Source organism: Odocoileus virginianus, chromosome 24 (genome assembly GCF_023699985.2).
Source record: "Odocoileus virginianus isolate 20LAN1187 ecotype Illinois chromosome 24, Ovbor_1.2, whole genome shotgun sequence".
Taxonomy (NCBI): Eukaryota; Metazoa; Chordata; class Mammalia; order Artiodactyla; family Cervidae; genus Odocoileus; species Odocoileus virginianus.
Window position 1 is genome coordinate 46,525,698 of NC_069697.1, and position 26,600 is coordinate 46,552,297.

General features: G+C 42.3%; 1 protein-coding gene across 4 annotated transcripts in view; it reads left to right on the plus strand.

Moving 5' to 3' along the window:
- The first annotated feature begins 2,758 nt into the window (after positions 1-2,758).
- Positions 2,759-26,600, plus strand: part of PPM1H (protein phosphatase, Mg2+/Mn2+ dependent 1H) — a 288,609-nt gene continuing 264,767 nt past the window's right edge. Inside the window, exon 1 of one of the 4 annotated variants that reach the window (XM_070454667.1) lies at positions 2,759-3,534. In XM_070454667.1, the coding sequence (XP_070310768.1) occupies positions 3,290-3,534 (245 nt within the window). In that variant the 5' untranslated portion in view covers positions 2,759-3,289. The remainder of the gene's footprint in view (positions 3,535-26,600) is intronic. The other 3 variants (XM_070454669.1, XM_070454668.1, XM_070454666.1) reach the window with 3 other exon arrangements.

Here is a 26,600-nt window from a genome sequence, read left to right on the forward strand (position 1 = left end):
TACTACCAAATTTGCATCTGTAATAGGTATGACAGGTACTTTTTCAGGGGCTTCCCTAAAAGTGATGACTGCTGCTGCTGCTGCTAAGTCACTTCAGTCGTGTCCGACTCTGTGTGACTCCATAGATGGCAGCCCACCAGGCTCCGCCGTCCCTAGGATTCTCCAGGCAAGAACACTGGAGTGGGTTGCCATTTCCTTCTCCAAAAGCGATGACATTTTAATGACAATTTACCGCTTAACTAAAGCACTGATCTTCATGAGTGACATAACTGGGGAGTAAATTATATGGGGAATATTTCTCTGAAAAACCCTAGGATGGGACACTGACCTTAGAGGTGGGTATAAAGATAAGATAGTTGATTGATTAGTTGGCTGTGAACACATACCAAAGAAATTCAAAGAACAGGCATAGCATTCCTGTTTTGCCTGTGGTTAGCAGAACAAAGTTTGCTGTGCACAAAGATATGCCAGAACTTTGCCATGACAGATAATAGCCAGATTACAGAGAAACATAAAATAACTTCTTACAACATGCTGGTTCACAAATATGGCTAATATTACCAAATTTAATTATGATAAATATCCTACTTGACAAAAAAGCCTACAGAAAATATTAACAGGGGTGATCCTCTAGGGAAATGATTTGGTCTTTCACTTTTTTTGTTTACAGTCTGTACTATTGGACTTTATTGACTGTGACTGGGTACTACTTTTAAATTGAAAAATAAATCTTTTTTCTAGTAAATACCTAAGTAAAGCCTTAGGTAAAGTAAAGCCTCTAGTAAAGCCTTGCCCTAAGGTGAAATGAAGGGAAGAAAGTAGTAAATTCATCTCAATAGAGATTTGTTACTGAAGTATCTATGTTGTAGCTGCTGTTTAGTTGCTCAGTCTTGTCTGACTCTTCCGGACCCAGCGGTGTGTAGCCTGCCAGGTTCCTCTGTCCATGGAATTTTCCAGGTGAGAATACTGAAGTGGGTTGCCATTTCCTTCTCCAAGGGATCTTTGAAGCCCAGGGATTGAACCTGCATCTCCTGCTTGGCAGGTGGATTCTTTATCACTGAGCCACCTGGGAAGCAGGGAGTATCCATAGGAGGTTGTTAAAAGGTCATTGTTCTACAAGAGCTTGACAAGGAGACTCTAAGTTTCTATAACTCAGTGGATGCTGGAGCAGGTATTAATAGTTGGTTGGCTGTTGAATCACTACATTGATATTTCTCATTTAGAAGCAGTTTACAATGAATAAAGCAAAGATTGAGAAGACTTTGGGGGGAATGGTTCTTTAGCTTTTGCATCTTTATCAATTCTGCTCCCAATTTTAAAATTAGGAAAAGGGGGCCAAGATAAAAAACTACATTTCTCTTCTGAAAGTTACTCAGTCGTGTCTGACTCTCTGCAACCCCATGGACTATACAGTTCATGGAATTCTCCAGGCCAGAATACTGGAGTGGGTAGCCTATCCCTTCCCCAGCGGATCGTCCTGGCCCAAGAATCAAACTGGGGTCTCCTGCATTGCAGGTGAATTTTTTACCAGTTGAGCTACCTCTGAGAAAAAAATCAAAGAATTCATTGACAGGAGTGATATTCACTGAAAGGTTGAATGTTGTTTTTTACATAATCATTTGCTATATAGTAAACCAAAGTACCTATTCATGAAAAAGCCAAAGGAGAAATTGCCTTTAAAAGTATAGATATTGAATAAAGAGAACCAGTGAAGTTTACTCAGTTCTCCCCTAAAAGCCAGGATGCTAATTCTGTTCAAAGAATTTTCTTACCCTCCGAAACCTGGGCTGCTCTTTCCCCCGCCCCCACTTACTGAAAAAGGGCCTGTATTCCTTCCCGATTTCCAAGTGAGCCTTTCAGTATGTACCTCCACAAGTAACACAGAATCTTGGCAAATTACATTGTAGGTAAACACAGGAACAGGAAACAGAATAAGTAAACATGAACAGGACACGGCTCTCTTGCCAAAAAAAAAAAAAAAAAAAAATTAAGCCGATATTTAACAAACGTTACCCCCTGATGAAGCACGTTTATCGATTCTTCGCAAACATTTTAATACAAGATTACCACAAAATGTTATGGTTGCAGACATTTATTCATTTTTACTTTGGCATTGGTGATGTTTCTTTTTTTAATTCCTTCCATTTTAAAGTGCCCTTAATTTTATAACAATGTTTTGAATAAAGCAAAGGCTGCATTAAGTGCATCAATAGTAAACAGGGTCAGCTTTGAAAAGATACTCTGTTTTTGTTTGTATGTTGAAGGAAAATGCTTGTATAAACCTATTAAGCAATTAACCACTAGGTAAAATAGTGCTTGCTTCTGATTTCTTAGAGCTCTTTTGTTTTCTTGGCCATCAACCTTACTCTGGTTTCGAAACAGGGTCTGCTCCGCAGATAATGATGTGTGTGGCGGTATTGAAAGAACAAGAAAAGTAACTAGAAATGCCTCGGGAAAAACTTTAAATGATTTTTGTGCAACCACTGAGGGTTGCTCCGAAGTCTCTCACACCAGGTGCTCCTCTTTTGCACTCCACTACCTGGAGCAGCCCCATCGGGATTCCACCTGTCTACCTTTTCCCCTCCAGCGCCCAAAGTTTCCCTTTTTGAAAGCATAGGCAGCATTTCTCCGCGAGTGGATTCCTCAACTGGCCTTTCCCTGCGGCCGGGCTCCACGTGACCTCCCCTGATACCTGTACGGCCACCGGCTCACAGCGCCCCCCATCCCCTCCGCCGGGTACCGACGGGGCCTGGCGCTCCCCTCCCACAGGAGGTCGCGGTCCCGGTGCGAGCCTCGCTCGGGCCGGCAGGGGAGGGGCCGAGCTGCGGCCCCGGCAGCCGCTGGAGCCCTTGCAACGGGATTATCACATGACTCGACGGCGGCGGTAGCAGTGGCAGCAGCCGCGCCGGCTCCGCGGGCTCGCTGGGTGGGCTCAGTTCCGCTCACGCAGGAGTCGGGCGCTGCGGGCGGGGAAGGGACCCGCTGCAAGCTGCCGCCGCGCAGCCGCTCCCAGAGCGCTCGGCGTCTCCCCCGGCTGGGCCGGGGGCCCGCTCCATGCCGCTCGGTTGCGGAAGTGTAGCGGGGGGTTGGCGGCGGCGGCACTGAGCGCGGGAGGCTGGGGCTCGGCCCCCTGCAGCAGTAGGCTCTGGGAGCCGCGCGGCGCGCCCCGCGGCCCGGCTGCCCGTGCGCCCGGCGCCCGCCGCAGCCTGCATGCCCCGCGCTGCGCCTCGCCCGGGCCCCGCCGCCGCCGCCCCCTGCTCGCACCGCTGCTGCCGGGCTCCGGAGTAATATGCTCACTCGAGTGAAATCTGCCGTGGCCAATTTCATGGGCGGCATCATGGCTGGCAGCTCAGGCTCCGAGCACGGCAGCGGCGGCTGCGGAGGCTCGGACCTGCCCCTGCGCTTCCCCTACGGGCGACCCGAGTTCCTGGGGCTGTCTCAGGACGAGGTGGAGTGCAGCGCCGACCACATCGCCCGCCCTATCCTCATCCTCAAGGAGACCCGGCGGCTGCCCTGGGCCACTGGCTACGCAGAGTGAGTGCAGCGACACCGGCGGCGCCCCTTCTCTCCTCGCGGCCCTTCCCCGCACGCTTCCAGCTCTCCGCTCTCCTTGTTCCTCGGCCCCAGGGCCCTCCGCTGGCTGCCGGCGTCCAGGCCGCGGAGGGCACCTCTTAACTTAGGCTGGCCATTCCTCTCTTCTCCTCCTCCCCTTTCCCCCAGCCCCAAGGACGCGGCGTCTCCAGCCCGGGTTTGGGTGGTGGGTGGCAGCGCTGGACCGTGGGAAAGCTAAGGCTGGACGCGTTTGTGAATCCGGGGGCTGTGTCACTTGGAAGAAAGTGCGTGGAACAGCCCTGCTGAAGTTTGAAACACAGCAGGGAAATCTGGTGTCTGTGCGCCCTTCCCCCCAAATCGGTGCCTCCGCGTGAAGTTTGTGGGGTAGAGCTTGGGGAAACTGTCGCTGCGCCGGGGGTTGGGGCGTTGGGGGCGGTGGTCCGGCGCCCGCGGTCCGGCGCTGGGGCGCACGGCTCAGAAGGTCTCAGGCTCTCAGACTTCAGCCTAAGAGCTCCTTGGCTTCTCTTTTGCGGGTGGGAAAACCCTGAGCCTTTAGTGAATGCCAGTACTGTTTCCCCTAGTCCTTGGGGAGGGGGCAACTTCTTCCAGGTGCCTAGTGATAGCATTTTGGTAATCAGCTTTGGCGATTAAGTGAGAGGTTGAGTGATTTACTATTTCAAGAACTGACTGAGTTACGTTGACGACCTGGAGTGGAACTGGGAAAGGAGAGAGGAAGGATTTTAATGGCCTCCCCACCCCCCAACGCTACAGCTCTTCCATTGAGCGTCTTATGAATGGTAGGATAAGGGCTGTTTATTTCTCCTATACACAGCGTCATGAAACTGGGAAATTCGGAAGGTAGAATTGAGGAGACCAGAGTTTACGGATTAATGATGGCTCGGTGGGTGCAAAAGTGCACGCGAAACCTTGCCCGGCACACCTGCCCCTTTTCCTTTAACTCCATCCGCTCTATAATCTGGGCCCTCCCCCGCCGGTGCACAGCCTCGCCCGCTGATTGGTTCCTCGGGGCACCAATCGGCTCTCCCGAAGCCGGGCGCTTTGATGCTGACCCTGTCCTGGTGGCCCGGATAGCCCCGAGCAGGCCGGATCCCCGACGCTCCGGGTTCCGGGGTGACAGATAGTTTGCAAGACCCTCTTCCCAGAACTCCGAATTCTGTTTTCCTTCCCCTTTCGTCATACAGTTGTTTCCCCACGTGCTGAAACAGAAAATATGTATAAATGGCGGTAGGTGACTAGAGGGTGAAAAAAAAGGAAACAGGTGAGAGTGATGAGTGCTAACAATAAAAATTAACACATAATAAAGGGCAGGCGTGGTAGAGAGCGTTGGGGGTGAAGGAGGTACAAAGTATGATTATACCTTTCAGGAGAAAGCTCGCAAAAACACTTGTGTGGTTGAAAAGTGCCTTCCAAAGCAGCAAGTACTGTTTCCTGACTGAAATACCACCTCGGACTCCGCCAAACCCTCCATCTTGCTTGGAAGATCGTTTGGACTTTTGCAAGGCAAAAATCAACTTGGAGCCAATTTTGTCCTACAGTTCTGTAAAAGGGGCGCTTATGCCTGTCAAAATGTGTAGGGACCCATTGTCACTCCAGTGGGTTCACCAGGGCCATGGCACCTAGGTCTGAAGGGCAGAGATAAGGAGGCAAGTGGTGAGAAAGTTATGAGAGCTAGGAAGAAAGATGTTAAAACGTAATGTGGAAGCTACTTGAACACAGTAAAAGGAGTACCTCAGATAGCAAGAAGGAAGGGGAAGGGGGGAAAAAACGATCAGTTTGAAAACTGTGGCAAGCAGATGATGTGCAAAGGTCTATACAAACTGTAAGGGAATCTGAAATGCGGCCCGTGGCAGGAGTTGTACCTCCTCCTACCTGGGCCTTAGCTTCCTTATCTCCAAGAAGCTAATCTTTTCCTTGACTAGAACATAAGGAAGGTTCAATTGGGAGGTTAGAAAGGCCACTGTAAAAAGTTTAGTTTTTAAAGCTAGTTATGAAATTAATATATACTTGTGAATTCAAGCAAAGACCTGTATACAAATGTAAGCCACCCCCATCTACCCAGGCAATTCTGTGTTTGAGTAGTGGTACCTGCCTTTGTAGACTTAGTTGGATGCACCTATAAATATATATCCTGATCTTCTTTTTCCTTTCTCAAATAGACTCAAACTAAGCATGTTATTCTGTAGTTTCACAAAACACTGTCATGGACTTTATTCCAAGAAAATAATATAGAATTGCCTCATTCTTTTGAAATGTATAGTATGTATACATTCATGAAATGTATATATACTATACATTTCAAAAGAACATACTATACATTTCATGAATGTATACATACTATACATTTCAAAAGTAACTAGCGTAATGCTTACTGTTCAGTGATTGTAATGCTTTCAGGTTTGTATCATATCCTTTGAGTCTCACAACAGTCCTGTGAGGTAGGTACTAACGTTTCCATCTTATAGATAAGGATACAGACACTGAATGGTTAAGCAGCTTGTCCAGAGTCTTAGCACCCTAGCAGAGTCTTAACAGAGCCTGTATTTGCACTTAAGCGGTCTGACTGCAGAGCGCATAGCACCAAACTACCTCCCTGCTCCATGGACTGTAGCCCATGAGATTCCTCTGTCCATGAAATTTTCCAGGAAAAATGCTGCAGTGGATTGCCATTCCCTTCTCCAGGGGATCTTCCCAACCCAGAGATCTAACCCAGGTCTCCTGCATTGCAGGCAGATTCTTAAGCCTCTGAGCCACCACGGAAGCCCAAACTACCTCCCTCCAGTGTGGTACTCTATGGCACATCCATCTGTATCCCGGATTAACCATTAACACTGTCTTGCCGCTTCCCTTGTGATGAACTGCTTCCTCAAACCTTGAACTATACTTTATCTTCCTGCCACAGTACATCCCGAATGATCAAAATGGTTGAAATAGAGAAGGAGAGAGAAGGACAAGTAGGCACTGTGGTTATGGTCAGAGGCGGCTGCCAGTAAGACTGCTCAGGATCTACTGGGAGGAGGAATTATCTTTGTTTTAGAAGGTACCAGAGAGATAGAATTGGTAAGATTTCTCAGTGGGGCTCAGAGGGGTGTGAGTCACAACCTGAATCACAGGTGGTTTGCTTACCTTTCTAGAAAGTGAGCTACTTTGTAAGCCTTCCTGAGGAGGAGGAATTGACATCACTTGGTAACTGAGGAGTTAGAGGAGTGTTGAACTCTCATGTTGGACTTTTGTATGGAAGAAAAAAGAATAAAAGGAGAAATGGTCTAGCTTTTGCAGCTTACTGTTAATCCTTTTCAAAAGGAGTTGCTCTATAGGTTATGTTGTTTCGTCACTAAGTTGTGTACAGCTTCTTGCAGCCCCATGGACTGTAGCCCACCAGATTCCTCAGTCCATGGGATTTCCCAGGCAAGAATAGTGGAGTGAGTTGCCATTTCCTTCTCCAGGGGATCTTCCCAACCCAGGGATTGAACCTGCATTTCCTGCATCGGCAGGCGGATTCTTTACTGCTGAGTCACCAAGGAAGCCCCTCTATAGGTTCTAGAACTAGAGAAGTAGCCTAAGTGATCCATGTAAGATCTGGGGATCTAGAAACAGAAAACCCTCTTTTATTCAGTATTTATTGGCATTGTGCTACATGGAATTTCCTGGCTCCTCAGAAAGCCTCCTATTGTGGTTGAAAAATTTAGCCATTTGTTTCAAAGCTGTCTGCTAGGCTCTAAAATATTGCAGTTACAGACACTGTTCACTGAGTTAAAATCTTTATGAAAACATGGATTAGCAAGTTTTTGTGTTTTTTTTTAGTTTGGTATTAAATTACCAACTTAGCCTGTTAGACCAGCTCAGAGAACCATGGGAAGCAATGGTCTGACCCAGAGACCTCATAGGGCAGCTGCTTCCTTTCTTTCTCCACAAGTTTAAATACTACCCAAGTGCTACAAGCACCTGGAAATGGGTTCAGTTTTTTTAATGGGTTAGGAGTGCTGTTTGACTTTCCTTCTCTTTGATCTGTTTGCCCAACGTCTTTCCCACTGATGGTCAGTTGGACATAGAGATCCAAGTGAATGTGGAGTTTGTGCCTAAAACTACAACAGTAGGTAATGCCAGAGAATGTGCAGTGCTTTATGAAACCATCATATTCGTTTTATCAATGATAGATTTCTTTGCTTGTACAGGAAGAATAAATCATAGTTATAGCATCATTTTACTTAGATTATAGCTGTAACTATGCAATTTTTTCCGTATTATTTTTCTTACAAAACTGCCCCAGACATGGGTATTTAAAGAAAGCTACTTTGAGAACTTCTGTTAAAATGTACATTATATAAGTCCTTTTTGTCTCATGAAGATAGTGAAAATGTTGATGAAATAACCTTATTTAAATCCAGCAAACAGCCCACTAGTATTTGGATTTAGTTTGGAATCTGTAGGCTGTTCCATCTCCCACGTCACTGGCCCTAATTAGCAATTACAGATAAATCACATTAGTTGGCTGTGTAGTGGTGATGACAGAGAAACCACTATTTCTCCCTGGCCCCGAAGCTCAGAAATCCCCTGGCCATTGTCTTTCCCTTCTGACCTCCGATACACCCACCCCTCTTATACCTGCTGGCGGAGCTCCTCCCTGGGAACTTCCTCTTTGACTTGTAACTAAGGAAACTTGAGGTTCTCTACTTCTTGTTGGATAAGGGGGGGAAATGAATGGGGTGTACTGTTGTGGGGGGAGGGGAGGAGGGGGGAAGATTCCCTTAACAGAGCTCTCTTTAGCAGTTTTCTGAAGGTCAGTGCAAAGTAGTCTAAAATATTTCATCTACCTTTCCACTAACCTGCAGAAAGTATTAATCTCCTACTTTAAAGCAGGTGGCTAAGCTGTCTTCCATTTTTCAGATTATAATGAAGTCATTCCCTCTGGGGTGGAGCTCCTGGGCTGTTCCTTTTCTTAGAAAAATGGCTGCATTTCATCAAAAACTAGGGCTGCTCCAGACAGAAGATTTGATTCTTGTGAGCTACTGTGTTTATGCTGTGTTTCAGCCACAGTTAGATAGACATCATCTCTGATTTTGTTCCACCAGAGTGCCTCCTGGTTAGAGTTACATCACTATGCTATGCTTAGTCGCTCAGTCATGTCCTACTCTTTGTGACCCCATGGACCATAGCCCTTAAGTCTCCTCTCTCCATGGGGATGTTCCAGGCAAGAATACTGAAGTCTACTGCATGCCTTCCTCCAGGGAATCTTCTTCAACCTAGGGATCGAACCCAGGTCTCCTGCATGGCAGGCAGGCTCTTGACTGTCTGAGCCTCCAGGGAAGCCCAGTTACATCAATATTGGCTGACAATTTAAAGCTGACTGCATAATAGAATTGACTTCTAAAAATGTGTTATTCTAGACAGTTTTAAAAATGAGCATATAATTGACATATACTGACTTCAGATATACAACATAATGATTCAATACATGCATGTACTGTGAAATGATCACCTGTCGTCTCAGCCGTTGTGAGACAGTCAACACCCATTACCAACTCACAGATACAATTTTTTTTTCTTGTGGTGAGAGCTTTTAGTAACTTTAAAATATACAGTACAGTATTATTGACTATAGTCTCCATGCTGTACATTGCCTTCCCAGGACTTATCTTATAACAGGAAGTTTGTACAACTTGACCACCTTCATTTCAGGCCCTGTCCGTGGCAGGCATCAGTCCGTTGGCTATGAGTCTGGTTGTTTTCTTTCTAAGTATTAGTGAGATCATACGGTGTTTGTCTTTCTCTGAATTATTCCATTTAATATGAGGCACTAAGGTCCATTCATATTGTCGCAAATGGTAGGATATCCTTCGTTTTATGGCTGAGTAATATTCCATTTTAAGTATGTATATGTTTTATATATATCTCATATTTTCTTTATTCATTCATCTGTCAGCTGACACTGAGGTTGTTTCCCTGTCTTGGATGCTGTAAATAATGGTGCAATGAACTTGGAAATGCAGATACCTTTTTGAGTTAGCATTTTGTTTCCTTCAGATAAATACCTACAAGTGAAGTTGCTAGATCATATAATAGTTATTTTTAACTTTTTGAGAGACCTCTCTACTGTTTTTCATATTGGTCTTGATAATTTACTTTCCCATGAATAGTGCACAAAGGTTCCCATTTTTCCACACCATTATCAGCACTTGTTATTTCTCATTTTTTGGATAATAGCCATTCTCAGAGGCGTGAGATGGTATTTTATTGTGGTTTTGATTTGCATTTCACTCATGATGAGTGATACTGAACATTTTCTCGTGTACCTGTTGGCCACACATATATCTTTGGCAAAATTTATCTTCTGCTCATTTTAAAAATTAAGGATTTTGGGGCTTTTGTTTGTTTTGCTATTGAGTTGTATGAGTTCTTTATATATTTTGGATATAAACTCCTTATCAGATATATGATTTGCAAATATTTTCTCCCATTCAGTAGATTTTTTATTTTACTAATGGCTTTGTGCAGAAGCTTTGAGTTTGATGTAGCCTGTTTTGTTTATTTTTACTTTTGTTCCCTTCGCTTTTGGTATCAAATCCAAAAAAATCATTACCAAGATCAATGTCAAGGAGATTAGTGCCTATGTTTTCTTCTAGGAATCTTCAAATCTTACATTCAAATCTTTAATCCATCTTATGTTAATTTCATATATGATGTAAGATAGTAATCTAGTTTTTCTTTTACCTGTGTTGTCCATTTCCCCCAACACCACTTATTGAAGAGGCTGACCTTTCCCCATGGTGTATTCTTGGTTGTTTTGTCCTAAACTAATTAACCATATAGTTGTGAGTCTTATTTCTGGACTCACCACTCTGTTCCATTGATCTGTGTGTCTGTTTTCATGCCAATACCCTACTGTTTGTATTACTGTCACTTTAGTTTTAAATCTGGAAGTGTGATGCCTCCAATTTTGTTCTTGTTCAAGATTTCTTGGTTATTTGAGGTCTTTTGTGGTTCCATACAAACTTTAGGATGGTTTGTTCTATTTCTGTGAAAGATGCCATTGTAATTTTTATAGGAATTGCATTGAATCTGTAGATTGCTTTGGGTAGTGTGGACATTTTAACAAAATTCTTTCAACTTGTAATCATAGAGTATCTTTTCATCAACTTGTATTTTCTTCAACTTAATTTATTAGTGTCTTATATTTTTTAGTGTACAGGTCTTCCACATTCATAGTTAAATTTATTCTTAGGTGTTTTTTTTTTTTTTTTGATGCAATTGTAAATGGAATTGTTTCCTTAATTAAAACATTTAAAAAATAAGTTAATTTAAGAATTAAGTGTCTTTATGATTTTCTCTGATATGTCTGATTTTAACAGATGACTGATAATTTTTCCCTTGAATTTATGAGATTTTCCCTCAGGAAATAAATAACATTCATCTGATTCCTTTATTTTTCTCATCCAATCAATGAAATCATTGCGTTCCTATGCTGGGTCCATATTTATGACATAGTCATCATCCTGAAGAGAAGTTTATGGCATAGTCTTTCCCCCTTTAGAGTTATTCTTTGAAATTAAGTTGAAATGAAATCATGTATTAAGATTATCAGAGACCAAAACTGAGAGAAGTTGTTTGTTTTGTTTTGAATGTCTTAATGCTTCTGGGAAATTTCAAACCTCAGTATTTGGAGCCTTAAGGTCATAATAGGGAAGCAAATTGTTCTTTTCAGCAAGTATTATGATTAGGTGCCAAGTTCTCTGTACCTGAAGGTCCCAAGACCTTTATACATACCTGTACAAAGGTATGATTAAAGAAGAAATTATCCTGTCACTTAAAATTGTAAGAAAGACTTTATTCAAGACTGTCGGCAGTAGGGACATTGTAATGGGGGGAGAGATAAGATTAAACTCCCAGTACAGTAAAGACAGCTGGAAATTTATAACCAAAGATCGGAGCAACAAGGTCCGTGGATGGAAAATTACTAAGAGGAAACATCAAGGGTAGGGGGATTCTTGCTGAAGGTCAAGACAGGAGATGAGGACATTGATCAGAAATCAAGGATGACCAGATTTGACGGTTAAGTGAGGACATAAAAAGCCAAATTTCTTATCTACTATACTAATGTTTTATGAAATAAAGGATATTTTGAACCAGAAGTGTAGAGACATACAATCTCAGAAAGAAAAAAAAAAGTTTTTAGTTTCTTTGAAAATGCTTCGCTTCTATTTTTCTCATTTTTCACAGACTCAAAACCATTATTTTACTTGTTCTGGAGGATTCCCAAGGCCCTTTCCAGTTTTAAAATCTGTGAGTTTCTGGGGTTAGGCTGAGAACCAGTCTTCCCTTCCAGACTGAGGTTTTTCCCATAGGGCCTGCTTTCTCCTTCACTGTGATTTTAATTGAGTAATTTTCCTCCAGCATCGTTATGAAAATTTTCAAACATCCAGAAAACTTGAAACCATTGTATACTTAGCACACGTATGCCCATCATCTAGATTCCAGAATACCCATTTTGCTCTATTTGCTTAACCATTTGTCTACCCATCAATCCATTCTTGTTTTTTTTTAACTCTTTGTTTTGGTTGGTGCACGCGGGCTTTCTCTAGTCGTGGGGAACAGGGGCTTCTCGCTGCAGTGGCTTTTCTTGTTGCAGAGCACAGGCTCTGTGGCGCGTGGGCTTTAGGAGTTGCAGCACCCAGGCCGAGCAGCTGGATCTCAGGGGCTCTAGGGCAGGAGGCTTCATCCTTGGGGCACACAGGCTCAGCAGTTGTTGCTTACAGGCCCTAGATGTGGGCTCAGTAGTTGTGGTTCGTGGGCTTTGGTTGCTCCAAGGCACGTGGGATCTTCCCAGACCAGGGATTGAACCCGAGTCACCTGTGTTGGCAGGCAGATTCTTATCCACTGTACCACCAGGGCAAGTCCCATTCTTGTTATTTTTTTTTTTTTTTAAGTGTATATTTCCCTTAGTCCAGTGGCTTTGATTTATGCTATGAAGTTATTTTCCACAGTAAATTAAAAGATCGGTTTGAGTAGCTTTGACTTTCTCAGTGGAGAAAACCACCAAACCATCAGGTCCTCATCCATGTGAGGCGGGGGGACCCAAGCCTGAACTTCTGCGTTGGTGCCATGCAGAAATCCTCACTTAGTCCATACACTTTCCATAACTTAATACTCACCCAGAAGAGAGTTTTACATGGGGTCAAATTGAAAAGCAGAAATAGAAGACACATCTCTTTGATGTGCTCTTGTTCAATTAAATCAATAGGAAAAATGGGTTTAAAACTTGAGTCTTTTCAGCTGGTAGCCAGGCAGGTGAATATGAACTGAGGAGCGTACTGCTCAGAGAAGATTGCTGAATCCGTTGCCTGAAAAGTGCTTCAGAATAACAAAGACTCCATTGAGCTACGTTTAGCTTACTTCTGAAGTAGATGTAATCCACTAGCAGGTTTAGGGAAATTAAAGTACCTGCTTAATTTGCTCTTTTTCTGGTGTGGAATGTGAATCCATGGCGCTTTCTTTGTTATACTATTTCTGACTTAGTTTTTTTCTGAATGACTGTAAAATTGAAGTGTTTCCCTCTATTTTCTTTCTGTGCTATTTATGAGAAGAAGCATTACTACTAAGTTGCATCTGTAGAGGTCTGTATGACCCCATGGGCTGTAGCCCGCCAGGCTCCTCTAATCCATGAAATTTTCTAGGCAAGAGTACTGGAGTGGGTTGCCATTGTCTCCTTCAGGGGATCTTCCCAGCCCAGGGATCAAACCTGAGTCTCCTGCACTGCAAGAAGATTCCTTACTTGCTGAGCCATCAGGGGAGCCGCATGTAATCCCTGCCATGTATATTTAAATATAAGCACTGTTTTCCATTTTAATAAAAGGAGAATGAGCCCAGAGAGAGCTTATGTTACTTTAGAATCTCATGCTATTCCATGATCCTAGTGACCATGGCTGAATCATTGAACCGGACCATTCGTTGTGTGAAAATATTCATTAATGGACATGATATTCTCATAAATAAAATGCCACAGAAGAGAGTATAATATATTTTATTACTCAGAGGAAGCGAATAACGTCTAATCTCTAGGTGGCTTAAAATTTTATAAGGACATGTTAATTAGCACATCAAATTTTATATGAAAGGATGAGTTTCAAAGCTTTTAAAAATAGTTCTGTTGAGTATAATACACTTAAAAAAATTAACTTTCATAATATATGTGCATTTCCTATGTTTAAAAGTCCAGACATTTTCAAAATTACCATCGTTTCCTAACTTCAAATAGCTCCCCCCACCATTTTAATGTTTTTGGAAACCCTGTAAGTCTTAAAACCACTTAATAGTTTTTTCTCATAGTTCAAGAAAGTCTGTTCATTTTACCTAGTGGTGTTTTGCTAAAGTGAATAAATAGATTATGTGTTTTACTATTAGCAGCTGCTTAAACATGAGGAAGTAAACTGAGAAATTTTGAATCCTGGGGCTCACATCCTGAGTCGGGTTTGATGAGCCAGTCCCTTTTAACATTTATTTTGGGGTATTGTTGTGTTCAGATTTGTCCCACACTCTGCTACCCCACGAACTGTACCCCACCAGGCTCCTCTGTCCGTGGTATTCTCCAGGCAAGAATACTGGAGTGGGAAGTCAGAGGGTCTTCCCGACTCCGGGATCAAACCCAGGCCTCCTGCATTGGCAGACAGATTCTTTACCACGGAGTCACCTGTGCAGGAGATGCAGGTTCAGTTCCCCTGGAGAAGGGAATGGCTACCCACTCCAGTATTCTTGCCTGGAGAATGCCATGGACAGAGGAGCTTGGTGGGCTGAAGTCCATGGGGTGGCAAAGAGCTAGACATGACTGAGCATGCACACACATTGGGAGTTCTGTTACCTAAGTTCTTATTTTTACTTAAGCACAATCAAGTCTGAATGGAATGTTTCAAGTTAGTGAACTTTGGGGGTCAGCAAGGCCAGCTGCATGGGCTCCTGCAGGGCCATCTTAGGGAATTCGTGCCTTGGCGCCTTGAACTAGTCAGGTCTCATGGAGCCTTGCTGGCTGGCGGGGCTGTGTAATGAACGTTTCAGGACTCTAGGGCCAGCAGAGAGGTCAATCATTTGCCAAGCCGAGTAGACCAAAGAGATTCGTGCACTCTGTAATCCTTTCAGGGAGTTGACAAATAGACATTTAAGCTATTGAAAACTGGTGCATCTCTACCAGGTAACTTTCTTCATATAAGCATAGGAGGGGGAAAATATCTCAAGTGAAACATTGATTTTTTAAATAAAAGTGCTGTGCATTATTGAAAGACTATATTTAAGTAGTCTGCCACAATGTACTAAATAATCATTCTTTGTCTTTTTGAAAAGGCAAACATTGACAAGTTATATTTAGAACACACAACTGGCAAAAATAAAAGATAGAAAATAAATGCTTAGCAGGAAACAGATTTTTAGGTATGAGAAATATGAATAGCTTAGGAAAACGTGAGGGGATGGAGGGAACCAAACTGGTATTACTACAGAAAGAACTATTAAGCGGGGAGTTTTGTTTTGTTATTGTTGGTTTGGGGCCTCAGCACACCACTTTCAGGATCTTGGTTCCCTGACCAGGAATCAAACCTGTTCTCCCTGCAGTGCAAGCTCTGAGTCTTAACCCCTGAACCACCAGGGGAGTACATTGTTTTCTTCTTTTTTGTTTTTATGAGGACATAGCCACAGTATTTTGTTGCAAATAAATGAGCTATGAGAATGAACTCTAAAATATATGTTTGGAAAAACTGAGCAATTTCTTCAGCCCTTTAGGACAGCTTTTACCCTGTAAAGCAGGGTTTAGAACAGAGCCGGAGAGCCAGATTAGCTGGGTGCTTGGCACCCTGCCCTGTGATTATTAATAATGGGGCCATGCTCCCTGGTTGGTAGAACGAGGTGTCCAGAGTTGGGCTGGTGATTCAGTGCAGCAGCAAATGGGAAGAAAAGAAGAATTGGCAACCCCGACTGTGGCAGCTGGTGTTTATTTTTTAAAATATCTAGGTGCTCAGATGGGGATTGCAGGGGCCTGTTGCTGAACCCCTGCTCCGCCTTCTCTCTCAGGGCCCCCGGTCATCAGGTCAGGGCTGACAGTGCCACTTGGCCACGCTGGCCCGATCCCACCTCGCACACCATCTGAAGCCCTGCCCACCGCCTTGCCATCCTCTGGGGCACCAAGGGGTGTACTGGTCTCTGGGGGCTGCTGAAGATTCCTTCCAGTCCTGTTCCCAACCTTCTCTCTGTTACAGACCCTTCTACTTATTTTCCTGGATGGATCCCTCGTGGAAGATTTTATCCAGCAAGCTGTATGAAATAAGTATTGCTGCCCCTTAAATTTTTTTTAACCAGGTGCAATATTTTCTAATCAGTAGGAAGGGTGGGGTGTGGTGATGATTGCAATGAACTGCAAGCATTTAAGGTAAACGCAAAGGATTAACCGTTGTTTTATTGTTGTATATGAGTCCTTACCGTCCACAACCTATTTTTCATTCGCTTTTTCCTCTTCAGTATTTAAAATAGCTTAGGTCTCTTACTGCTTCCTTCCCTGATGATTTTTATTTTTTTCAGTGGACAATTTTTTTTGAAGTCTTTATTGAATTTGTTTCAACATTGCTTGTTTTATGTTTTGGTGTTTTGGCCGTCAGGCATGTGGAATCTTGGTTCCCTGACCAGGGACTGAACCCAGACCCCCTGCATTGGAAGGTGAAGTCTTAACCCCTGGGCCGCCAGGAAAGCTCCCCCTTCCCTGATTGTTAAGAAGCCTGGACCACGTTGGAACTCTGCTGACAGGCTTGGCTTTTGTATCTCTGGGTTTTCAGCTCATATTCATGTTGAGATTATTTTGTTTGGGATTCACATGTGTAGCACATTACTTCAAAGTCCCGGACGTCCTTTTCCTTGTTGAAAAACAATGTTTTAATTGTTTTATTTTCTTGGCTCACAAAGTGCTGCAAGTTACCTGAAAAGTCTGATGCTTGTCAGCTATAAATTTAATTAAACTCCTGCTGAGAACATTCTTATTTTCTAACAGAGTTTTGACCCCTGGGCAAAAGTTGATCTTGAAACAGTTTCTATCATCCACTGACTGTGGGTGAGAAGATCTTAAAAAACGTCTTTAGAAGGCTTCTGACCTGCCAAGGTGGTGAAAGGCATTCATCAGTCAGGAACATAGAATTAATATTTTTATAATGATATACTTTTTCTCTTATTGCAGAATTGATAGGTGTTCATTGTAGGCACTTTCAAAATCTAAGTACTATGAAAAACATAAACATTACTTATAAATTCTATCACTCATAAGTATCTTTAACTGGTAATTTGTATCTCTAAAGTACATTTGTATTTGTTTACAAAATGGGGTAATTCTACCTACTGAGTAGTAGTTTTTTCACTTGAAATGGAGTTACTGGCGTGACTATCTCCTCATGTCAATAAATATTGTACTCTGTTGTTTTTAATAGTTACACTGTATTTCCATTTATGATTTTAACATACATTTTTCTTGGGTGGTAGGCCGTTTTTTTTTTTTTTTTTTTTTTAACTACTAAAACAGTCCTGGAATGAATAGGCTTATAGCTAAAACTTTGTTAAAACATACTTTTAAAAGTGCCTTTTTCTTCTGGGGAAAGTGTTCCAATTGGACTTCTCCAGTATTTCTAGTGACTTCAGTAGTGTGAAAATATCAGCGTTCAGTGTGAATATTGCTTCATTGTTCATTGTCATTTCAGCGATGTTGAAATATCATTTATGTCCTTTATTTTAAAGTACTTTACCAAAGTAATGTTTTTGTTGATCCAGACTTCTTTTTCAGATTTAGGATTAAATTATGAGGCTTAGAAACCCTTAGGCACTGGTCTAAACCCTTCTCTGAAGAACTGCTCAGTGCTTTTGTCTGTCTTCAGAGCTGAGGCACTCATTGGCTGTCATGCATATGAAGGATAAATGATGACATCCCTTGTTTTTAACTGTTTAACTTTTAATGAATAATCTTGAGGGCATGGGCATCATCATATGCATTTTAATTTCTTTAATACTTAATACAGAGTTGTATACATTAATGCTCAAATATATAGACCAGAAATAGTGGGGACATAATCAGTAGAGTTCTTTTAATGTCAAATGAAGCAAAGATCACCTTTGTTCTATGGGCTGATTTCAAATTATGAGCGCAACGCCTGGGAATATAACAGTTATCACAGTATTTACAAATTTCAGACATAAATCTCTGAACGTTAGTAAGTGTTTACTGGAGACATTGCATTGTATTCCCTGCATCTGGACTGCCCTGTGAGGAAACAGGGAAAAAGTACATCTAGCTTTCTGACTCTTAGCTGGAGGTAAGCAGTAAGAACAGATTCTTCTAGAAAAAGTAGATTCCTTGGTATATGAGTGGCTGGAAATGAAAGTCTGTTTGCATGGACACTGAATTCGGAAGCCCACTGAAGTTTCTGAACAATATCCATCCTTTCTCTGCTCTCTCATCTACTCAGCTTTTTTTTTTTTTCTTTTCCTTCATTTTCTTTCCTTCATAGTTTATTTTGGGAGATGGAGGTAGGGATTTGGTGTATTCATAATATTCCTATTCATTAACCCTTTCTCAGTGCACAAGCTAAAGCATTATTGAATTAAGCACAATCTATTAATATGATTTAGTTCACCTATGGATTATTTGTGCTGAACCTTACACTTTTTGCTTGATATGAAAACTCAAAGTCATGTAAAGTAATTGGTCCATTTCCCTCTGTCCAATGCCCACCCAGTATCTTCTTATTTAAAATTATTTACGTATACACCAGTTAGAATAAAATTTCTGTACTAAAATTTAATTTCATTAAATTCTATTCCTAAACTGATAGTGGTTCCCAAGTTGATCCTAAAGAGTTTTTGCTTTTTTCAGCTGTACAGGCATATCTCAGAGATAGTGTGGTTTCAGTTCCAAACCATTGCAATAAAGTGAATATCACCAATAAAATGAGTGTCATAAATTTTTTGGCTTGCCCACTGCATATGAAGTTTATGTTTATACTATATTGTAGTCCACTGAGAATATAATATAGAATTATGCCTGAGAAAAATGGACACACCTTAGGTTAAAAAAAACTTATAATTGTTAAAAATGCTAACCATTTGTGAGTTGTAATCTTTTTTTGCAGTAGTAACATCAAAGATCATGATAGCTAATATAACAATAATGAAAAACATTGAAATATTGCAAGAATTACCAAAATGTAATACAGAGATATGAACTGAGCAAATGCTGTTAGGAAAAATGGCACCGATAGATTTGCTTGATTCAGGGTTTACATTTCAATTTGTTTTTTTAAAAAGACCATATCTCTGAGGTAATAGAACGAATACAATAAAATGGAGTATGCCTGTATATATATGTTATATTTACTGTATTGGGAAATAAAACTGAGAAATTTTTACAAATATCTATAAGTTCAGTTAAAAATAAACATGGAAACATTTTAAATAAAAAAATACCATTTTTTCAGAACAAAAATTTAGTAAGAAGAGTGACGTCATTATACATTTGCAGGTCCATTTGACTGATTGCTCTGTGACTCCGTCATGTCTGACTCTTTGCGACCCTGTGGACTGTGGCCTGCCAGGCTCTTCTATCTTTGGGATTCTCCAGGCAAGAATACTGGAGTGGGTTGCCACTTCCTTTTCCAGGGAATCTTCCCTACCCAGGGATCAAACCTTTGTCTCCGGTGTTGCAGGTGGATTTTTTACCCCTGAGCCATGGGGGAAGTATCTACCTTAATAGAAGACAGCTGGATTCTTATCTGCTTCTGCATTTACTCGGTTGTACTATCACACTCATGAGTAAACTCCACTCTTATTCATGAGAGAATGAGTGAAAAAGGAAAGTAACATCATAGCATCATGATGAAAATAATTTTGACCTCCTGTATCCCTTGCAAGGGTCTTGGAGATCCCAGGGATTCCAACCACACTTTGAAAACTGCCCACGTGGAGAATAAATGGCATAACTTTCTGTCTTTTTGAACTGTATTTTACAAATAGAAAACTATAGAGCACTTTTTAAAGTTCCGGTGGAATGTAGATCTTCCACTTCCAACGTGACTGTTTGCACTGATTCAGTAATACACTTCTTCACACTGGCTGTGGTCTTTGTTTCAGACGGTAGAGGACTTTGCTCCATGTGTCATTTGTTGGGACTGCTTAAGACTATTAGACAATCGAGGGGGGTCAGGATTGTCCGCCTTTAATAGACAATGAAAACAACAGGGGCCAGAATTTGCTAGGGTTAGGGCTAAAAGTACAAATCTTTGAGCAGTTTAGGTTTACGGCAGTTCTGGGATTATTTAGTAGTGGATTGTACTGGTTTTCTTTCTACCATTTATCATAGATTTGCTGTATGCTTCACATGGGCTAAGGCACAAAAGATACAGATTTTAAGAGGCTCACATTTTTTTTCCTGGTGGCTCAGATGCTAAAGAATCTGCCTGCAATGTGGGAGACCCGGGTTTGATTCCCTGGGTCAGGAAGATCCCCTGGAGATGGGAATGGCTACCCACTCCAGTATTCTTGCCTGGAAAATCCCGTGGACAGAGGAGCCTGGCAGGCTATACAGTTCATGGGGTCGCAAAGAGTCGGACATGACTGAGTGACTGACACACATTCTTGGGAAGAAAAGATTAAATACTAAGCTTAGTTTGACAGAGGAATAACATGATGCTGGGGGTGTTGCGTACCTTGAAGAAACAGCTTGAGGTCACCCTGGCTCTTCTGCCCAGCTTGTGGCTTCACAAGCTGGTTCACTTTTTTAGTTCTCAGTTAAGACAGTGATTGAGTCCTTGCCAGCTCTGAAGTGCTGAGGGAATAAGAAGCATAACAGAGGTTGTGCCCTGATAAGTTAATTTCTACTGACTTGTAAGTTACTTATATACAGTTCATAAAAGTTAGTGCCTTTTCATTTATCTTGTTTGTATTATCATAAAATCTCTGGAGGATCTGTTGGCTGATTTGCATGTTAGCAGAGGCAGTAGTAAGTTGAAAATCTAATTACATGTGTTTTAATTGATGAAGGTGAAAGAAGAGAGTGGAAAAAGCTGACTTAAAACTCAGCATTCAAAAAACTGAGATCATGGCATCTGGTCCAATCACTTTTTATGGCAAATAGATGGGGAAAAAGAGTAAACAGTGTCAGACTTTTTTTTTCTTGGGCTCCAAAATCCCTGCAGATCGTGATTACAACCATGAAATTAAAAGATGCGTGCTCCTTGAAAGAAAAGCTATGACAAATCTAGACAGCTTATTAAAAAGCAGAGACATTACTTTGCTACTGAAGGTCCGTATAGTCAAAGCTATGGTTTTTCCAGTAGTCATGTGTGAATGTGAGAGTTGCACTCTAAAGAAGACTGAGCACCAAAGAATGGTGCTTTCGAGTTGTGGTGCTGGGGAAGACTCTTCAGAATCCCTTGGACAGCAAGATCAAACCCATCAAACCTAAAGAAAACCCTGAAAATACATTGGGAGGACTGATGCTGAAGCTTCAATACTTTGGCTCCCTGGTGCAAAGAGCCAACTCTTTCAAAAAGACCAGATGCTGGGAAAGATTGAAGGCAGGAGAAGAAGGGAGTGACCAAGATGAGATGGTTGGATGGCATCATCGACTTAATGGACATGAGTTTGAGCAAACTCTGGGAGATGGGGAAGGACAGACAAGCCTGGCGTGCTCCAGTCCACGGGGTCGCAAGGAGTCAGACACAACTGAGTGAACTGAAAGATTCAAACTTCTGAATCTAACAGCCTGGTAAACCCAGGATGGTGGAATGGAGGCTAGACTCCTTGCCTGGAGGATCACCCTTCATCCCTACATCCCATGCACAGAGGGGTGAGCACCGAGCACAGACTGTAACATTGTTTCTAGAACAAACAAAAGCATTCTAAACAAATGGCTTCTCCTGGATTAAAGAAACTCTGTTTTTAGGCTCCCCCCATCCAGTTCTTTGAGAGTGATAATGCAGTTACTGTAATAGAAAAAGTTTCTATTTGAATTTTTTGTCTAGAAGGATACATTTTTATCAGTGAGATAAAACTAATAGTGGTGATGATTTCAGCATAATTGGTTCCTATTCCACTCTGGGATGTCCTTTTTAAAGGCATGATGCAGTTACAGTCAAGCTATTATCTGTAAAGTATGTAGATGTCTGAATAGAGTATATGAAAAGTTGACAAATGAAATTGGATGAAACCTACTGATCCTTTCCAGAAAAAAAAATAAAAGGAACGAAGGTCACAGCCAGTGTTGAGGTTAGTCCCTCTGGTTAGCGCCTGGTTTCCTGAGGGTGGTGACCGGAGGACATCACCAGCGCTCTCAGAATTGTGCTGTTGCTTGGTGCAGAGCTAATGTCCTCTGGTTTGGCAGTTAGATTGCTGTGGACAGCAGCTGTACTTGATGCAGTTTAAATCAATATCTTGTACTCGTCTGTGGCCCCGCAGCCACTGTAATCACTCGGCTCTTGTCAGCAGCTCTGACCCAAGAGTAAAGGACATGGTTATCTTGCCTAAGACTTGGTTTTGAAAACTCGTGGAAATCAAATTATATTTTAAAAGCACTGGGAAGCTGACTACTTAAAATTTGTCCCTGCAGGAGATAATTTCCCGGTGTTGAGAATAGTTCTGTTAGTCAATATTGGCTCTTTGTGAGTTGAATATGCTACATTTTCCTGTCGTGGAGGATGAGTACCGTGGTAGGTTCATTTCAGATGTCAAGTGACCAGCTACTAGCATCAATAGCTCTTTGAAGGTCATCAGGGGTAAGTGGCTAGGGATGAGTGGCTGGATCGTTACCTACTTCAGCTTCCTCTCTGTTGTGCTTTTTGATACTCTAAGAGGATTGATTTACTTTCTGTATCTTTGTTCCTGGCAGAACTGCTTCAGCATCCATTTCTGTAGTAGGGCTATTCCAGTTTAAATAGAAACCATTCAAAACAATGTGTACCACTAATTTTTCTCACAAGAAGCACATACTCTTAGTTTTTTAACTTAAATCATGTGTCCTTTCCTGGGATATATTTATTTTTACCATATCTCAAAGCAGGGTTTTACCTCATCTGTAAAGCTAATTTTGTAGTATTATAAGGAAACTAAGTAATTTAGTTGTTCTGTTCCTTAAATGTAATGGGTTGGTTATTTATAAATTGAAGGGTGAGTTAGCTGCATTTCATACCATATGGCATTTAAGCTTTTTAGAATCTGTTATGGGATATACACCAAAAACAAAACAAAAAATGTTTAGATTGTGTTATGTTAGTAAAATAATTTCTTTTCTTTAATAAACATAATTTTAACAACCTATGATCAGTAATGCCCACTATAATAAGCCATAACAGATTCAGGTAAAACTTAGATTATCTCAGCTATGTTGGCAGAAAACATTAATTCAGTCTTCAGTCAGTTCACAGTTATTAAACTCCACTGAATGTGAAGCTCTAAAAAACCTTCCACTATCTTCAAAGAGTTCACAGATTAACGGGGGAAATGGTAGGTGTCTAACCATAATACAGTGAACTCCTTGGATAAAGACATTGAACAAAGGCATTGGGAACTCAGCAGGGAGTTGGCAAAGCTGACACTGGTTTAATTCTTGAGGAATGGGTTTTGGATGGAGGAGACATATGAAGGAGACAACAGGGTGAATAAAAGCATGATGATATGCAATTGGATATTTCTGGGAACTAGAATTATCTTTTGTGACAGTTTGTTAGGTGTACACTTGTTGAGGCTTCACAGAGACAGTCTTCATCTGGAGCCTGAACCCCCTGGCACTAGACATAGAATGATCCTGTCTTCTTTATTTTTTAATTTTAATACTTATTAATCTACTTATTTGGCTGTGCTGGGTCTTCATCTTGGCACAGGGGTCTTCCATATTCACTGTGGCGTGTGGGATCTAGTTCCCTGACCAGGTATTGAACCTGGGCTCATTGCATTGGGAGCATGGAGTCTTAGCCACTGGACATCAGGAAAGTCCCATGATCTTCTCTTCTTATGGAAAGAGTGGGTGCTAATAGAATTTTGACTGTTTTTATGTTTGCCAGGCAGACCTCTGGAACCTCCTGTAAGACCGGTGCTTCCCTTCATTATGGTAAAAACAATCTCGTAAAAATATTTGAATGATGCTTCTGTATTTGTAAGTCCTGCTGGGCTGCTCTTAGGATGTGACTCTCCACATTATATATTGAGGAGTGGAGGGACAGTGGGGGGTTAGACCTGGTGGAATTTATCATGGATGGAGGTCTAATGTGAACTCACTGTGGACCACAACTCTTGCTACAGGAAAGATGATAATGATGAGGGCATCCTCCTTCATTTGCTGGTAGTATCACTGGGATATGTCCTGCAGGAACTCTGCTGCAGTCTGTGCCAGATGCTCCTTGGTCTGCTTAATTGAATCACCAAGGATGTAGAGTGTGTTGTAGAAAATAGGACCATGAAACTTGAAGGCCCTGCCGAAGGCATGGGGCTGCAGACTCTGCTGGTACTGCCTGCATTTAACAGTACATTAGAGGACCATAGAAACCCTAAGCCAGTTTCTTTTGCCATGAGATTTCTGACTGATTACAATTAAAATCAAAGTAAAACCTAGTCTAGAAAGTGTCAGACCAGATATTAAAAAAAAAAAAATAGTGCACAGAGGCCAAGGGCAGGGCTGAAAAGGTAGATTGAGATGAAGAGAATGAAGGCCCTTGTATATCATGATAAGGAACTTTATATCATAAATAGTAAGTAGACACATTTTTTTTTTTAAGTAAGCAGGCATTGGGAATAACATGATGAGATATTTTGGAAAAATATTTGGCAGGCTTAGGAGAGAAACAGGTGAAGGTGAGGTATGGTGGTGAGATGAAAGAAAAGGGGACTGCTGGAGGGCTTCTAGATGTAAAACTGGCAGGCTTTGGGGGCTGATTGGGAGGGAGGGGATGGAATGCGGTAGAGACGCTGAGCGCTTACCCTTCTCTGACTCTTGTTTCATCAGGACTCGTGGGAGTCTTAGACTTTCCCGCTTCCTGTTCAGCTAGGTGAGCCATATCACTAGTGCTGGCCTGTGTGTTTTGAATGAAAGTCAAATGTCACTGTCAGGCTGAAGCACTTAAACTGTATTCTGAAGACCTCCCAAGATCATCTTCCTCTTATATAATAACGAGGAGATTGTGTGTTTCGGATGGTTCAGCTACACGTTGGTGGAGCCTCGGTCTGCTAAGTCCCTACAGCCGGAACATTGCTCTGTAGAGTTGTTCACTTTTACAGTCATCGGTATCTGTTGTGTGAAGTTACTAAGATTTGGGGGACATTTGTTACATATCGTAGCCTATCCTGACTAATGCATGGTGGTAGTTTGTAGCCTACATTTGTAGATGGAATCTGCAGTGGAAAAATCATGCTTTCCTTATCATATTCCATTATATATTTAATAGGTGCCATCTCAGAAAGAGCCTGCACCCATACCGGGTTAGAGTTAGGTAGCTTTCTTGGTAGTATTTCTTAGAGCTTTTAATTCATGATGGAGAAATTTGAAACCCCAAGCTGAGGGAGAATAAGTGTTGCTTCCTAAATATATCTGACTATGAAGTCCATGTACTCACCTTTTTTGGTAAGTGCACTTATTAACATTTTCAGGAACACAGTTAAGGAAATACTGAATTGGACAATCACAGTGGTCTAGGTCTGACACTAATTGTGTAGATCCAGAAGAGTCTTCACCTGAAAAGGAAGGATGGATTTGAGGGGAAAGTTGAAAGAGGGAGTGATGGGAATGGGACGACTGGGTATTTAAAGGAAAAGGGGTTATATTGCTTCTGTTATCATCTCACTTATGATTGATTCCTTGCCAGTCTGCTTAGTCCTTTTCCAGACCTTTTCTTTTTCCCTCCAACTAACAATCCCATTCCTGCCTCTTTTCGTGTCTGCAGAGGGTCTTACTTTCCATCTTATTGAATCTTAGTTCAACACCAGCTCCTCTTCCAGGCCACTTTGGGACCTCTTTAACACCGTCCTTCTTATTCTCTGCCATTTTAGATAGGCAGATACTTTGCTGGGAGTGTTAGCACGCCATCTCCCCACCACACACACCCATATGTGCCCTGCCTTCCGTTTCCTTCATCTGTGATCCCAGCCTCGCATCGTCTCCCTTTGCATAAAGGCGTGTGGAGTCGTTGCTGTCGGGTCAAACGGCACACCCCGTCTTCTAGTCCATATAACCCCTTCAGGTTACTGGGCACACAGTTGCTCTCTTTCCTTAAGCTCTTTATTTCCTTCCTTATAGAAGCACACGGAATGCCTACTGGGTGCCAAGAACTCTTCTGGGGCTAGGAGCACAAAGACAGGTTAGAGAGGGCACTTCTTGCAAGGTGTCTAGTTAAGACCCATCTAACTGAACAACATGGGGCATTTCGGGGAGCACAGTGCCCAGGACAGGGGATGTCAGAAAAGGCTTCCCGCAGGAAATGAGGCAGGAGCTGAGCCTTGAAGAAATCAGCCAGGCAGTGGAGGGGCTGGAGAGGAGAGAAGATGTGGGCGCATAGGCCGCTGACAGAAGGATGCACCTCAGCTGCTGTGGGTAGTCGCCATGTATGGCTTCCGCATCAGTGCTCCTCGGGAAGATACTTGCCCGAGGTCACCAGCGACTTTTCAGGTTCACGCGGTTACTTAGATTTGTTTATCTTCCACAGTCTCACCAGGGCAGTCGTTGCTGCTGCTCACTGTCTAGTCCATGAACTCTCGTATCTCTCAACTTCCGGAGACTCCTTCCTTCTGGTCCTTTTTCTGATTTTCTGACTCTGCTCCCTCTTCTGCACACAGATCTCCTTACAGTAGTGCTATTCCCAGGCTCTCCAGACCCCTCCCCACTTCTCTTTCCCGTCTCCATTGGCCATTTCATCCATATGACTTTCTCTGGGATTTGAATTCGTCTTTAGCCTTGCCTCACTTCCAGCACTCCTCATGGTGCCCTCTGCCGTGATCATCCCTTCACTGTGCCTGCCTGTATTGTGTACTGTGCATGGGTC